Source organism: Pollachius pollachius (assembly GCF_949987615.1).
Source record: "Pollachius pollachius genome assembly, chromosome: 4".
NCBI classification, from domain to species: Eukaryota; Metazoa; Chordata; class Actinopteri; order Gadiformes; family Gadidae; genus Pollachius; species Pollachius pollachius.
The window spans coordinates 18,045,487-18,061,359 of record NC_136937.1 but is presented as its reverse complement, the minus strand read 5'-3'; the positions used below and the strand labels follow the sequence as shown (position 1 = coordinate 18,061,359).

The window sequence follows — 15,873 nt, the reverse complement described above, 5'->3', positions numbered from 1 at the left end:
CACTTTCATTTATTGTATTTGTATGGAACCCTCCCCACCAGCGTACCTCCTGGTAGTCAAACACAGCGGACCCCTTCAGCAGCCCGCCCCGCTAGAGGAGGTCGGCTCAGGCCATGTTTGTAAAAAGCCAACGCCGTCTCGCCGTACAGGCAGAAACACACTGGCGTCGTGCTCCAGGAGTGACACACATGACGCACATTTAGAGAAGCACTAACGAACGCAGGCGCTCGGTGTGAATGGAAACAAAACAAAAATTCCCCCCTCTAATTTCATGTGTCATGTGAACATCTTTGTGTGGAATTAAATGCGTTCCGTTCCCCGCTGGTTCTGTGTGATGAAACGTAGCGCGGGGTGATTTTCCCATACCGGGAGATTGCTTCAGCCGTGGGGAAATACTGTTGTTTCTGCACAGTGTTAATAGGTAACCGCCGGCAACAGGCTGGTGATTGTGAGTAAGCCTTACGGTTCTTATAATATCTGTAACATACTCCTTTTGACTTTGATTACAGAGGCTGTTTTGTGTGTGTGTGTGCTTTCATCTACATATTGTAATCAGCTTGTGTGTGTCTGTGTTTGTACCGGAAACATGAAATTGAAATGAGCAGGAAATGATCAAGCAGTATTTTTTTTATGTTTTATTTTTTTAATGATTCCCAAGATACCAGTCATACTAAACTGATATCTCATGAGGAAAAATAAATGAAAGAAAAAGAAAGAAACAGATTGAGTGACAAGGGCGTTGAAGGATACAAGGTTATTGGGCCTCTCTGTTTTTCTTTCTGTGTTTTTTCTTTGAGTGTTTCTGTGTGCCTGTGTCACACAAAACACAGAGAATAAGGACATTCATCTGCTGTCCTTCAGAGTCAATACAATCCGCTTCTGACGTCTGTGTACTTGAGCAAGGCACACGCAAACCCAGTGGTGGCCGGTCAGAGGCGAACGTTTTTTATTGGGCTTGTCACGGGCAGAGGTGCTTCTCTCTCTCTCTCTCTCTCTCTCTCTCTCTCTCTCTCTCTCGCTCTCTCGCTCTCTCTCTCTCTCTCTGTCTATCTCCCTCTCTCTCTCTCTCTCTCTCTCTCTCTCTCTTTCTCTCGCTCTCTCTCTCTCTCTCTCTCTCTGTCTATCTCCCTCTCTCCCCCCCAACACTAGCTTCACCTCTGCTCGTTCGACACCAGAACAGAAAGATGAAAATCTTGTTTACTTGCTCTCACACTTAAAGGTTCTCACGACAACGACCCCCCCTCCATTACCATGCGCCCCTCCACCCACGGGGTCTCAGAGACAGTGGGAGGTGTGGACAGAGAGACACACAGGCAGCAGAACCAACAGGTTAGCGTCAGGGAGGGAGTGCAGGGGAACATGAGCGGAGGTGTGGAACTAGGGTGTGATTCAACGGTTAGCGAACAGACACCACTGGTTAATGGGACTTAACATCATCTGTATCTTATGTATCTACATCTCTAAGAAATTACACCTATATCAGTTTTATTTGTGTTATTTGGGTGCCAATAATACCTTAGGATATCATGTTTAGGTTTTCTATCGTTTGCCCTTAGTGTTGAATATAGTGAGTCATTCATTTTTTTCAATCTACTATTGAGTCATTTCCCCTGCCCTGTACTGAATAAGTGACTCCTCGTAACTTCAAAATAGAACCAATATAAAAAGACATGAGCCCAGCCAGATCCACACTGTGAGAGTGGGAGTCTGCTGGTAAAACATCAACACTGTCCTGGCCATGCTGGACAAGAGGCCTGCCTCCTCATCTTCACACACAGACTGAGACACATTTAGATTGAAATGGAGGAGGATGAGACGGAGGCACGGGGAATCTATATACAGGATCCCCGTCAGCCTCCACCTCCATACCATGGAGTTCACTCTAGCACTGCTGCTGCCCACTGTAGATGAGATACATACTAAAGAAATTATTTGGAACCGCCTGTCTAGATCAAAGCTAAACTAAAAGAGTAGGAGGGAGTGTTGTGGTCTTAGGGAAGATGGAATGGATGGATGGAGGGGGGAGGAGGGAAGAAAGAAGGGAGGGAGGAGGAATTGGAGGAAGGAGGGAAGGGAGGAAGAAGGGATGTAGGGAGGGAGGAAGAAATGGAGGGAGGGAGGGAGGAAGGAAGGGAGGGAGAGAGGAAGCAATGGAGGGAAGGAAGAAGGCAGGGAAGGAGGGAGGAAGGGAGGGAGGGAGGGAGGAAGTAAGAGAGGGAGGAGAGATGTTGTGTTCATATGGAAGACTGGAGAGACAGGCTGAGCGAGGCCTGGCTGGGTGGCTTGAGTGATGGCGGTGATTAAGGAACACATCACGTCTGTCAAGGTAATTGTCTCCGGGCAATAATGGCTCCATATGGCAGCGAGTCGGGAGCGGCACAAAGAAATGAGGGAGAAATGAAGAAGTGTACACAGACTGTCTTTCACTTTACCTCACCCCTGTCGCAAACTCCCCAGATCCACTCCTCAATATGGCTGCCGTAGATGAAATATCATCTTACCCTTACAAAGACGCTGCCTGGTTCATGTGGTTCATCAATATGTTCATCAGCATGTTGTTCATCAAGATGTTCATCAGCATGTTGTTCATCAACATGTTCATCAACATGTTGTCTAGATCCTCATCTGCAGGTCATTGGTCCATTGTTGACTGTAGCCTGTCTCAGATACCTGTTTGAATTTTTGAGTGAATGAACAGCAAACACTAACTTGTCGGGAGCAGTTAGGGTGAGGTGCCTTGCTCTGGGACACCTCCACACTCTGCTAGGAGGAGCCGGCGATCGAACTAGCATCCTTCCAGTCACCAGTCAACCCCTTTGTACCTGAGTCCCTGCTGCCACCAACTCAGGCTGTGCTTGATGCCCAAACATCCCGTGTGCGATTGAACGAAGCCCCTCTGGTCTCCATGCGTTTTGTGTCTTTCCTCCAGGCTGGTGGACTTCACGCGGCTGCCCTCGCCCACGCCCGAGAACAAGGACCTGTTCTTCGTGACCCGGAGCTCGGGGGTGCAGCCCGCTCCGGCCCGCAGCTCCAGCTACTCCGAGTCCAACGAGCCGGAGCCGGGCCTGGCCAACGGCAGCAAGAGCCTCTCCATGCTGGACCTGCAGGACCCCCGCAGCATGGACCTGGCCCAGGGCGGCCCCTCCCCGTCGGACCTCAGCCCGGGCCCCTGTCTGGTGGAGGGCCCCCCGCCGGCCTCATCCGTGGCCGTGTGGTCGGCCCGCGCTCCGCCGGGCGGGGCCGCCCCCCCGGGAGTCCCCGCCCTGCTCAGGAGGCCCGGGCAGACGGCGCCCGCCGCCTCGGGGTCGGACGGCCCCCCGGGGAGGCCGCTGCAGCAGCACCTGCTGGCGCCGCTCTCCTTCCAGAACCCCGTGTACCAGATGGCGGCCGGCCTGCCCGTCTCGCCGCACGGCCTCGGCGCCGACTCCGGCTCCGAGTGCCACAGCTCCGTCAGTTCCCATAGCAACAACGAGGAAGGGGGAAAGCTGAACTATCTGAACCACAGCGGCGGAGGAGGAGGAGGAGGAGGAGGAGGAGGGGGAAGCAGCGGGGACGAGTACATCCGGCGGTCGGGGGAGTTCACGCGGCGGCAGCTCTCCCTGACGGACCCCCAGCCACCCCCCGGCGTCCCGCGGCAGAACAGCGCCGGGCCGCAGCGCCGGATAGACCAGCCGCCGCCGCCGCAGCCCCAGGGCGTGACGCGCGGCCGCACGCCGCCCAACCTGCTGAGCGGCGGGCCCTTCCCCCGGCCCGCCTCCGGCAGCGTGATGTCATCCGCCTCGCCCGATTGGCCAGGCTGCGGTGTGCGGCTCCAGCACCAGACGTCCAAGGGGGAGAGTCCGGAGAGCAAGCACCGGGTGCAGCACAAGCAGGTAGGGCGCAGCCTAAACAGTTAGGGTGCAGCACACACTGGGAGGGTGTGGCGCAATTATGGAGGGCGGAGAACAAAGCAGTGAAGTGTGCAGCCGAACCTAACAGCGGTATCCCAGGACCGTTTAGCGTTTCACAGACCACTGATTCCAACAGAGTCAACAGAGCAGGCTTCAACAGTCGATATTTTAATGGATCAAAAGCCTTATTTAATCCGGTTGAGAAGGCCCGTTCTCATTTACAAACCTGTCTTGAAGTCTTAGACAACGAGACACATTAAACATGAGACAATGAGATTGTGAAATATTAATTAAAAGACTATATTGTATTTTGCAATCTAGAAAAAATAGCTCTTGCCAGACTGCCAGCACGCATGGTTAGATTCTGTGAGGTTTCTGTTACAGCTATCATTTTCCAAGCACTACCATTCATTTAACCCACAAAAAGAGGTCGCTAAATGTTCGTAGCTAGGTAGGTGTGTGTGTGTGTGTGTGTGTGTGTGTGTGTGTGTGTGTGTGTGTGTGTGTGTGTGTGTCTGGGTGATGGTGTCTTGGAACATAGGCCTGGCTGCTTGCTTCACCCTAATGAATTACAGTCATTGTCTATTTAATAATGGTAATCAGCATAAAAGCGGTTCATCGCTTCACCCTTTAGTTTACTTGGGGGAGTTAAATAGGCCAGTGATGACACTGGCATGGGCTAGATTAGCTCCTCATTTAGGTGCTAATGCACACTTTTTGGCACGCAACATCTTTTCCCCTCCAAATGAGCTACACCCGTAATGAACTTCACAAAGTTTAAATTATTGAAACTCCGGTAACTTCAATTAAAAATAACGTTAGTATTATTAGGAAAAAGGACATTACCATTCCCAGAAGCACATCTCACCTATGGCGTCAGTTAATTGTACATCACTTTGCTATTTCAGTAGGAAAACCTCCCTGCTGAAACAGTGCAGGAGGTGCCTGGCACTAGAAGTGAAACAGGAATTCAAGGCATACAAAGATGATACTTATGCAGAAATAATATTAGAATACACACCCATCTGTTTTGCCCTTTGTCATTATTCACAAATCCAACAAAGTTGGAATATATGTTTATTTGTTCATCTCACATCTGAACAGAGCCAGCGTGACTTTCTTTCACAGCAGAACTAAAGTGTGTCTCTGTTCTCACATAACGCCTGCAACAAGCTGACACAGCTGGGTGGCGGGCTTCCCCTCACATCCCGCTTCACCTGAAATACATCATGCCGCTTGATTGGGGAACACTGAATACATATATATATATATATATATATATATATATATATATATATATATATATATCGGTCTAATGAGAGGCAACCTTAATCTATAGCACACGTGTAGACAGTTTTGCAGGTATAAAAACACATCACCCTAAAGTTCATCAGTGTGTTTCACAGCATATTGTTTGTGTCGTCATGGCAGCATCCGTGGCAACAGGCAACAAGCAAAGGGGTTTTGAACAGAGAACCATTGTTGGGGTGATTTAAAGGACAGCTGGCATTGTTCAGAGCAGCAAGCTGCCCTCCAACGCAGTGATTAGGAACGGGATTGAGACGACAGGTAATGGCGACAAATCGGTCTGGAAAGTTTCCGCCTGCCAAATCAGACTAGAAATGAATATCTAAAGTCTGATGGCATACGAGTTCAAATCTGGGTGAATGGGGTGTTTCTTTACTTTGCTTCATATTTGTTTCGACCAATCATGTTGCTGGAAGCTGGGATCTGTTAGCATATAATTACAATTAACGGCAAACACAAACTTGTTGTCTGTGAAAAAAGTGCACAGAGGTTTATTATCGACTCGATGAAGACTGAGTCCCCTTCTGAAAGCTTCCTCCACTCACATGAATCCCTTTCTCTTCGGTAGAATATCTCAGAACGAAACAGGAAACAACCTGTAATTCCACCCCACTCAGTTTCTGGTTTCCTGCACAGGCTCTGTGCCATCTCCCCTTAGAGAGAAATTAACCGGAGAAATAAAACACAAAAAATATCCGAATAGCTAAAGTTTCATATATATTTCATACTCCAGTTCAAAGGGAAACGACTCAATTATATAGTTTCTGTATGAAGTACCTGCTGCCCTTTAATAGCTACCTAACAGGTGGAAAGGCTTTTAATGATCAGTTTGGATTTCATCATTCACGAAATTCAGCTTTCCGACAGTCATCCTTATGAGACAGAGCGGGGAGCGCCTTGGAACACAAAACAATCAATGCTTTTATCTATTGAAATACTTTTCACCTGTTTAAAGTCTCACTATTGAATGTGTCTCACACACACACACACACACACACACACACACACACACCCTCACACCCTCACAGACACACACACACACACACACACACACACACACACACACACACACACACACACACACAAACACAAACACAAGCCAATATAAGAGGGATGACAATAAGGATTACCAAATGTGTCTGATCATGCCTCACAGCTGGTCTGGCGTGGTGCTTTGGACATGTTGTGTATCGTTGTGTACGTGTGCTTGTGTGTTTGTGTGTGTGCGTGTGTATGATTTAAGCCTAGTGGTCTCACCCGGCTTGAGACCCAAACGTCTCACCAGCTCCACCTGCTTCTCAGGCCTCCTCCCCCGAGGTTGTTTTGGTTCACTCGCATGACCCCTCACCTCACCTCACCTCACCTCACCTCACCTCACCTCCCCCCCCCGCCTCCCCCCGCTCATGTGTGTGTGTGTGTGTGTTGGTTCCCCCAGGCCCCCTCCCTGGTGAAGCCCAGTGCGCTGGACCGCACGGCCGCCTGGCTGTTGAATATGAATGTGCAGTATTTAGACCATGAGGGTCCGGAGCCGGAGCCCCCCAGACACAGAGAGGATCTGTCTCAGGTGGAGAAGGTAACCCCCACCCGGACCCCGACCACACCCCGATCCCCCCCTCCTTTCCGTATTCCCCTCATTGCTCGGTCCTTTCCTGAATCACTTCCTCCCTTCCCCTCTCCTGCCCTCCCTTACTCATTCCCTCTCTCCTTCCCCTCCTCCCTCTGTTCCTTCCTCTCTTTTTCACTCCCACATTTCCTGCCCCCCTCTGCCCCTCCCTCTCACCCTTCATCCTTCCCTCCCCATCCCCTCTCCATCTCTCCCTCTTCCCTTTCAACCCCCTCCCTCCCTTCTCCTCTCCCGCCCTCTGTTCTTCCCTTCCTTCCCAACCTGTCCTTCAGAGAAGCCTCAGCTCTCTCAGACACAAACCTTCCGGACAGCCATGAAAAAACACGACAAGTGCAGCGTCTCTTCCTCGCTCGACTCTTTTTGCCTTGCTCTCCCTTTGAGCGTTGTTCTTTCCGGCCCTGTGTGTCTAACCGCGGCCCCCCCAGCGTCTTTGATCTCCGGCACCCCGCTGGGCCGGCCACCCTGCGTGTTGACGTCTGTTTGTTTCTCCTCCTGCTGGGAGCTTCCGGCTCCTTCTCCTTCCACCTCCTTTTTCGAACCTCACAGACGAGATGTTAACGTCATGTTCTCCGGGTCTCTCTCTCCCTAACCTGCAGTGAAGTCTGGAATGTTTCTGAGAGGCGTACAGCCCTGGCTAGGGGTGGGTGTGTGTGCATGTATGCGTGCGTGTGTGTCCGCATCATTTAACTGCTGTTTGATTGAGAGAGGAACGTGCTTCCTACTTGCCTGCTCCTGTTCTCCGTATCTTCCTGCCTCTGCTCTCCAGGCCTGTGTGTGTCTCCCTATCATCCCCACTGCTCACTGCTCTCCATATCCCCAACGTCTGCCACGCGGCACCCCGGCATTGTGCATTCATGGAAAAATGTAATTATCTATGTAAATACACACACACATACACACACACACACACACACACACACACACACACACACACACACACACACACAGTGTGTGTTCAGTGCACAGAGGGAGACGTGAGGCGTCTGCTGGGTGCAGAAGCTGGCGTCTGCAGTATCTTGGCCTGGGGAGAGGGGGAGATGGGGAGAGGGGGAGATGGGGAGAGGGGGGGGAGATGGGGAGAGGGGGAGATGGGGAGAGGGGGGGGAGATGGGGAGAGGGGGAGATGGGGAGAGGGGGGAGATGGGGAGAGGGGGGAGATGGGGAGAGGGGGGAGATGGGGGGGGGGTCGATTGGGCTGATCAAGCAAGGTCACCCTTCCTGGCCAGGGGAGGTTTCCCTGGGTCCCGCCCAGGGGGGTCCCAGGAGGGCCCCAGGGATAAGCACAAGGGGACGAGGACACAAGGAGATAAGGAGGTGTGATTGATTATAACAACACACTAGGTTGAGCAGAGCATGGATGGTGTTCATTGAATCCGATTTAAATAACACACCACCGTTTGATTGTTGGTTGGGTTGTTGTGTTGTGTTGTATATCGCTGGACCTCAACCTTGTTTATTAATTTTTTTTCCGAAACAATAACAACATTTTCTTCCTCTAGTGGATGTTACAGCGACAGTAACCTTCAAATACCCCCGTATTGCCGGGTATTTGTATATACAGATAGTACTTTTTTTAAATCTAATCCTGGAGGATTTATGCCCTGCAGGAAAAACGTACTCTCCAAACCCTCTCTTGTCCTCGGGGGGGGGCCATTGAGGGGTCAAGCAGAGCTTTTCCCCGACTTACGTTGCGGGGCCGGCCAGACGGCCCTGTTGTTGTCTGTCTCCTCCTCCGTCCTCCTCCTCTTTTTTGCTGGTCATCGCGCAGCAGGAAATGATCTGGGGCGGCTTAGAGGTCTTTGGCCCGCAGCCCAATGACTCGGATTAAAGGGCACGTCTGGAGGCAGGGGGACTTTAATGAAAGTCACACAAACGTATGAGCTAATGTAAGCTAAGCAAACCCTAACCGCGTTCGAGAGACAAGGAATTGATGGGCTGGGTTATGAGCGGACCACCGAGGAGACCGGGGAGGTGATTAAGAGGGTGATTAGGATGATCCATGGGATGGGACATTATTGATGTTAAATTCTTGGCACAAGGTTTTACTTTCCAATATCGCCCCCAAAAAGTGTATTTTATTTCCTAAGACAGAGGAGTAGTGGACTTATAGGGTGCATTGTTATTTTGTTGCTGTTAAAGTTTTTTATATTCTTTTGTTTCTGAGCTTTTGTACCATTATGGTTGTTATAGACCAAAATATATAGTCTTTTCTTTAATGGTCTTTTTGTGCCTTTTAGGCAAGAAAGTGGGTAAAAAGTGAGGAAACGTTAGGATAAAGGGACGTACAACCTCCCGTGGGAATCAAACCCATCACACCAAGCTCCACCGCCGGCAGGTGGAGGTGTCGATATCATTCTGGTTACTAACGTCCGGCTTGGCTAACACCACCCCCCTACCTCCTGGCGGGGAGGGGGGAGGGCGTCCTGCCACCCCTCGCCCCCACCTTTAACCACTGTAACCATGGCGACACTCTGACCGGCTCCTCGCTCTCGCTTCAGTACCAGCAGGAGATCGCGGTGCTGCAGGAGCGTCTGCGGGCGTCGGTGCAGAAGCTGGAGGAGTACGAGGCGCGTCTGAAGGGGCAGGACGAGCAGGCCCAGAAGGTGCTGATGGAGTACCAGGCCCGGCTGGAGGAGTCGGAGGAGCGGCTGCGGAGGCAGGAGGATGACAAGGACCTCCAGATGAAGGGCATCATCAGCCGGTGAGGAGGCGGGGTGGCGTTGGGTTCTTGTGTTGTTGTTGTCGTGGTGACACACTCTCCCCTCACCCTTTCAGGTTAATGTCTGTAGTTTAAACCCTGCTGTCCCCTCACCTCTTCAGGTTAATGTCTGTAGTTTAAACCCTGCTGTCCCCTCACCTCTTCAGGTTAATGTCTGTAGTTTAAACCCTGCTGTCCCCTCCTCATGGTTATGTATGTAGTTTAAACACTGCTGTCCCCTCACCTCTTCAGGTTAATGTCTGTAGTTTAAACCCTGCTGTCCCCTCATCCCGTCAGGTTAATGTCTATAGTTTAAACCCTGCTGTCCCCTAACCTCTTCAGGTTAATGTCTGTAGTTTAAACCCAGCTGTCCCCTCATCCCGTCAGGTTAATGTCTGTAGTTTAAACCCAGCTGTCCCCTCACCTCCTCATGGTTATGTCTGTAGTTTAAACCCAGCTGTCCCCTCATCCCGTCAGGTTAATGTCTGTAGTTTAAACCCTGCTGTCCCCTCCTCATGGTTATGTATGTAGTTTAAACCCTGCTGTCCCCTCACCTCTTCAGGTTAATGTTGGTAGATTAAACCCTGCTGTCCCCTCATCCCGTCAGGTTAATGTCTGTAGTTTAAACCCTGCTGTCCCCTCCTCATGGTTATGTATGTAGTTTAAACCCTGCTGTCCCCTCACCTCTTCAGGTTAATGTTGGTAGATTAAACCCTGCTGTGCCCTCATCCCGTCAGGTTAATGTCGGTATTTTAAACCCTGCTGTCCCCTCATCCCGTCAGGTTAATGTCAGTAGTTTAAACCCTGCTGTCCCCTCATCCTGTCAGGTTAATGTCGGTAGTTTAAACCCAGCTGTCCCCTCATCCCTTCAGGTTAATGTCTGTAGTTTAAACCCAGCTGTCTCCTCATCCCTTCAGGTTAATGTCTGTAGTTTAAACCCAGCTGTCCCCTCATCCCGTCAGGTTAATGTCTGTAGTTTAAACCCAGCTGTCCCCTCACCTCTTCAGGTTAATGTCTGTAGTTTAAACCCAGCTGTCCCCAGACCTCTTCAGGTTAATGTCTGTAGTTTAAACCCTGCTGTCCCCTCACCCTTTCAGGTTAATGTCTGTAGTTTAAACCCTGCTGTCCCCTCACCTCTTCAGGTTAATGTCTGTGGAGGAGGAGCTGAAGAAGGACCACTCAGACATGCAGGCGGTCGTGGACTCCAAGCAGAAGATCATCGATGCCCAGGTCAGTCTCATGCTGTTATTGTGAGATCACTATTATTTTATTAACTGTGCTTTAGGCAGTTACTCTAATCCATTATTCATATACTTCTCATAGACAACTGCAAAACTGTGAATCACACAAATTATTTTGAAACAACCTGATTCATTGGGGAAATCGTTTTGGATTAATTTTTTATTCATCCATATAATAAAGTTAACTCACTATGGCATATGCTGTAGCAGTGATGTTTGCTAAGTGAGCAACCTAGGCAATCTGCTAAACCAGATACGGTTACATAGAAGATGAGTTAGCGGTGTTTGTTTGCAGTATATTTTTTACTTTTACTCTTGCCAGGAGGATGCATATTTCATAAGTACTACTTTCTCTCTGTGGTGGCTCTTCAGCTAGTATCTCAGCTTGTGTTTCTAGGCCCGAGCTGTGTTCTGCTACACACACTCTAAGTAAATAAAGTGACAATTACGGCCGAAAAACAGCTTTCCTCCAGTCGCTTTCCTCCGAACCTGTCATGCAGCCATCCTTGTTCTCGCGCCTTATCCTCTTAACAGCTAGTGCAGCGCATCCTCTATAATTTATCTTATTTTCTCATCATACATTAATGATGCCGATCCCGCTCCGTGGAAAATAAAGTTTCATGGGGTTGCGTAACTCCATGGAAAGAGATGCAATCGTAGACTAGGGGTCTATCAGCTCTCTGGTCTGCTTGGACCCCAGGGCGGCCATCTTGAGCCTCCTAGAAGTGATTCATTAATATGCCATCAGAGTCGTCAATACATTCCTAACAGGCTGCGGATAAACATGAGGCCCAGTGTGCAACTGGCGAGTCTGTTTCTGCTTGTCATCATAACGAATGTTTGGTTGAAGGCATGAAATGTTGTTTTTTTTCCTGACACACTAATTGCTTCAATGCTTGAATATTCTCAGTGCAAATTTCACACCGTTTGAAAACAAACCGATTTCTGGTGTCAATCAATTGCAGATGTGCATGGGGAAGTTTTGAGTGGATTGAGTGAATTGATTTAATGCAAAACATCTGGTTAAGATGCACTACAACTGGAAAACAACCTTTGAGATGCCCTACAGGCAATACAATCCATATGATCTACACTATAGTACTGACTATTTAGGATGTCAGTTATAAACGGCAAATACTTATCATAGTTCATCCCCCCCCACTCCTTATTTTTCAATGGGGTTTTGCTGATGCTTTCATCCAAAGCGACTCACAACCATTCATTCACACATTCACACACCGACAGCGGAGTCAACCACGCAGGGTGTCAACCAGCTGGTCAGGTTCTGGTTACCAGTCAACCCGCTCTTCCTCCTGAGCTACTGTCGCCCCGACATGAACTCATTCCCTTTTTTGTCATTTTATTGTTGCCTTGTGAACTCTGCCGATAACTGACACCTGGCGGTGGCGTGTCTCCGTGTCCCTGCAGGAGAAGCGCATCGCCTCGCTGGACGCGGCCAACACCCGGCTGATGAGTGCGCTCACGCAGCTTAAGGAGCGCTACAGCATGCAGACGCGCAACGGCATCTCGCCCACCAACCCCACCAAGCTACAGATCACCGAAAATGGGGAGTTCAGGAACAGCAGCAACTGCTAGAGGGGGGCGCCATGACGGAGAGGATTGGGGGGTGTGCATGTGTCATGTGGGGGGGGGGGGGGGGGGGGGAATGCGTATGTGCATGCGTGGACGCATGTGTGGTGTGGAGAGACCGTGGTGGTGAGAGTGGTGGGCACAGAGAAGAGTACAGGAATAAGAGTGTTGGTGTGAAACGCACTTTGACGTGAAGGTGGAGACTTAAAGGATGGAGGACTTGGATTCTTTGCTCCTTAAGTACGGGTGGATGACATACTGAGACACACACACACACACACGGATGACTAGGACAGCAGAAACCAATGATGGACAACCTGAATCACCAGAGGGCCTTCAGAGACGGGGAGCGGGTCAGAGGAGGAGGGGCTAATTCTTGCAACACAACCAATAATAACTTTGAACAAAGTCTTCATCATCCGTTCAGCCAGTCGAGGCGGCGCTTCGGGGACGTGACACTGGGGGACATTCCAGGACCTTTTGCCCGAACCCTGGGACATAAAGAACCAAAACAAAACAACCCCGCTATATAATCATACATCGTTACCGTCAGCGACAGTTGCCTAGCAACTGCCCAGCCCTTCCTCCTCCTCTCTCTTCACTCCTCCTCCTTTTATGACAGAGAACAAAAAACACACAAACACACAAAAAAAGAATGATATAGCACTATTGTTGTCCTAACAGGATTCATTTGCAATGCTTTATTTCCGCGTGTCATGCTTTTTATTTAAAAGGAAAAAGAAAGAACATCCAAATATGGGCTGGAAAGATATTTTTAAGAGACGAGACACTTGTTACGAACCTTTTCCAATGACGGGGTGTGTTCCAAGGGGCCCCGCAGACTCCTCGCTCCCTCCCCTTAAGTAATGCACTTTGTGAAAGCTAGTGGTACATTGAAACGCCTTAAGTAAAGAACACACCTGCTCTTCTCCCCTCCTTATCTCTTTACACCCTAGATCTCCCAGCCCTCCACCCCGGCAGAAAAGGCACAAGTTAAACTGTGGATTTGTAGAAGATCACCTTAAGCTGTACAAACCCACATCGCCCGATGTATTCTAAAACGCTTGCGTAAAAAGGACTCTACCAATATACTTTATCAATGAAGTTTAATATGGATGTATGCATTACTTGGGTTGGTTGCTGCAGAGTCTAGACTATATTTGATAAAGTTAAATATGGAAGCAGGGTCTTAATTTACAGGCCGTGTTCAAGCTGAGAGTTTCATTTTGGTCTGGCTTAATGGTTAAGTTAGGTTTGCTTCATACCCCCAGGGAGACACTGCAGCGCAGTGTTCACCACCTTTATCACATTCATATTCCCATAAAAAAATACTTTTTGTTAAACAATGTAGCGCTTTACTATTTTTTGTTGATTCATTATTTTAAAAACACCATCCAAACAGCTGTCCTGCCTTTGTCTACTTTAATATTTATACATCTTATAACATCTTATTAATATCTTAAAGCAGGGGTAGGCAACTTTGGAGAAACCAGACTGAGTAAGCGTGGTTCTGAAAGTATCAAACTCAAAAACTCCCTTCCATCCTCCTTCCAATCCCCCAAAACATGACTAGCACGCTAGCTTTAGCAATAGGTCTGCCTAGCCTTGTGTAAGACTCGCCATTCGTAGTGAGTGCACGAGCAGAGTGCGTGCAGTTAGACGGGTATGTAGAAAGACAGGTAAGCCATCAATTCATTTCATTCGGAATTAAATGATTGGACAGGTTTACAGACCTGCAATAGCCACAAATACTGGATTTATTTTTTGTCAGAGTATTCAATATATCGAATCCTACACATTTCGACAAATATGACAAAAAGGTTTTTAACGTATATTGCCTACCCTAGCTTTAATACTTCCCGAATTAATCGAAGAAATATCTTAATTAATCGCCTGTTGCACACCACTGCTTTTGTTGACAGACTGATCAGACAGATCACTGTACAGTTAAAACATGTTATGTTTTAATATGAGTTTGTGATGTTGTCCACGTTATATGCTGTATGTCAATGATCTGTCTTTATAGCATTATAGGATGTCAGCCATGTTTGTAGTCTCTTCACTCCGATAGCACAGGAAGCTACAGTGAGGGAGGAATTTTTCGACACATCTCTTTAAGACACATACACTTCGATACACTGGACTAGCTCATGAAGGTGATTCATTTTGTCAGTTGTAATGAGGTATGCTGCGTCAAAAACTGTGACTCTGATCAAGCTAGGCGTCGACAACTTCCTGTGGTTCATTCTGCTCTTGCTCGCTCTCTCGCTTGCTCTCTTCTCTCTTCTCTCTTGAATGTGAAGGCGTGAACTCACAGCTGGTCTTAACGAAGGCGTTGAATCCCCTGTAAATGTCCCCTTTCTCTTGCAATCCGACTTCCATAGCGCCATGCCATGTTAGCGTCTATATATTGCATATTTTTCTATGTATTCTTTTGTACCGTTAAAGTAAACCAAACTCGTAAACGATATGACGAGTGGGATGAGTTAGTACCGCAGTGTCATAATGTGGACTTTATTGACTTAACACAGAAAGGCAGTGTTGACGATGATGAGAAGAGATGGCAGACTGCAGACCCTTACAGTGAATATTTGATCATTAAAAGTGTATTAAAAAGGCTGGACAAGGCCTAAGGAAAGTGTAAATAAAATGTTCACAATATTTTTTACCTAATGTTAAAGCGAGATTTTTTTTTTAAAATTGTTCCTTGTGTGCGAAACTCTGCTGTATCAGTATGACAAGGATATTGTAAATATTAAATAGCTCATACAGTTAGTTTTCAACGGTTTCCACTATTAACTAACTCACCTTGCAATCGTTATTCATCCTGTTTCTATGAAATTGTAAAGAGTAATATCATTAGCAAAAAAATATATATTGGAGTACTGTTGACCTTTGACCTATGCCCTAATGGCCATTAGTCTATTGGCAATGTTCAGGCCAGTCAATATTCAAATCAATCAAGTGTGAAGCACAATCCTGTTTTTCACCTGGATAGTTCTCTCTGTCATGTCAAATAGTCTAATGGCGTCCTTCATTTCAAACACACATCATAGGAGTAAGCAAATGTGCTAGGCTAATTTTATATGTTGAGATTTAAGATATTATGAAGTCAATACAGACGTTATCAGATGAATATGCACAGCATTGTTGTTGAGCTATGGTTTTGACTCATTGCTTTTTCCTTGTTCTGCTAACTAGCCATTGATGTGAACTGTACAGTCATGAAAAAGCTAGCTAACTTATACCGCGCTTGCCACTCGTGACATGTGGCACAAAGAGATAAAAAAATACAAGTGTAATAACGGTTGTCAATATGTTTGGCTTTATATTTTATTTTCTAAGAGTTTCATTTTCTGGTTTGTTTAGCCCATGGTCCCGACTCAATAAGACTGTTATTGAGTTCATAAAACAGAGCAGTATCAGATATATAGTGCAGCCTATTCAAGGAACAGATTCATAAGAATATAAAAAAATCTATATATAAATCTATATAAATGGAAAAAAAAGGTGTTGTATGTT

The 15,873-nt window shown here is 47.9% G+C and overlaps 1 protein-coding gene across 6 annotated transcripts in view; it reads left to right on the top strand.

Moving 5' to 3' along the window:
* dab2ipb (DAB2 interacting protein b) overlaps window positions 1–12,364 on the top strand; it is a 104,100-nt gene extending 91,736 nt beyond the window's left edge. For 5 of the 6 annotated variants that reach the window (XM_079734775.1, XM_079734773.1, XM_079734772.1 and 2 more), the window contains 5 exons: window positions 2,930–3,872; window positions 6,634–6,771; window positions 9,321–9,523; window positions 10,663–10,750; window positions 12,190–12,364. In XM_079734775.1, coding sequence (XP_079590901.1) covers window positions 2,930–3,872; window positions 6,634–6,771; window positions 9,321–9,523; window positions 10,663–10,750; window positions 12,190–12,357 — 1,540 coding nt within the window. In that variant the 3' untranslated portion in view covers window positions 12,358–12,364. The remainder of the gene's footprint in view (window positions 1–2,929; window positions 3,873–6,633; window positions 6,772–9,320; window positions 9,524–10,662; window positions 10,751–12,189) is intronic. The other variant, XM_079734774.1, reaches the window with a different exon arrangement.
* The last annotated feature ends 3,509 nt before the right edge of the window (window positions 12,365–15,873 follow it).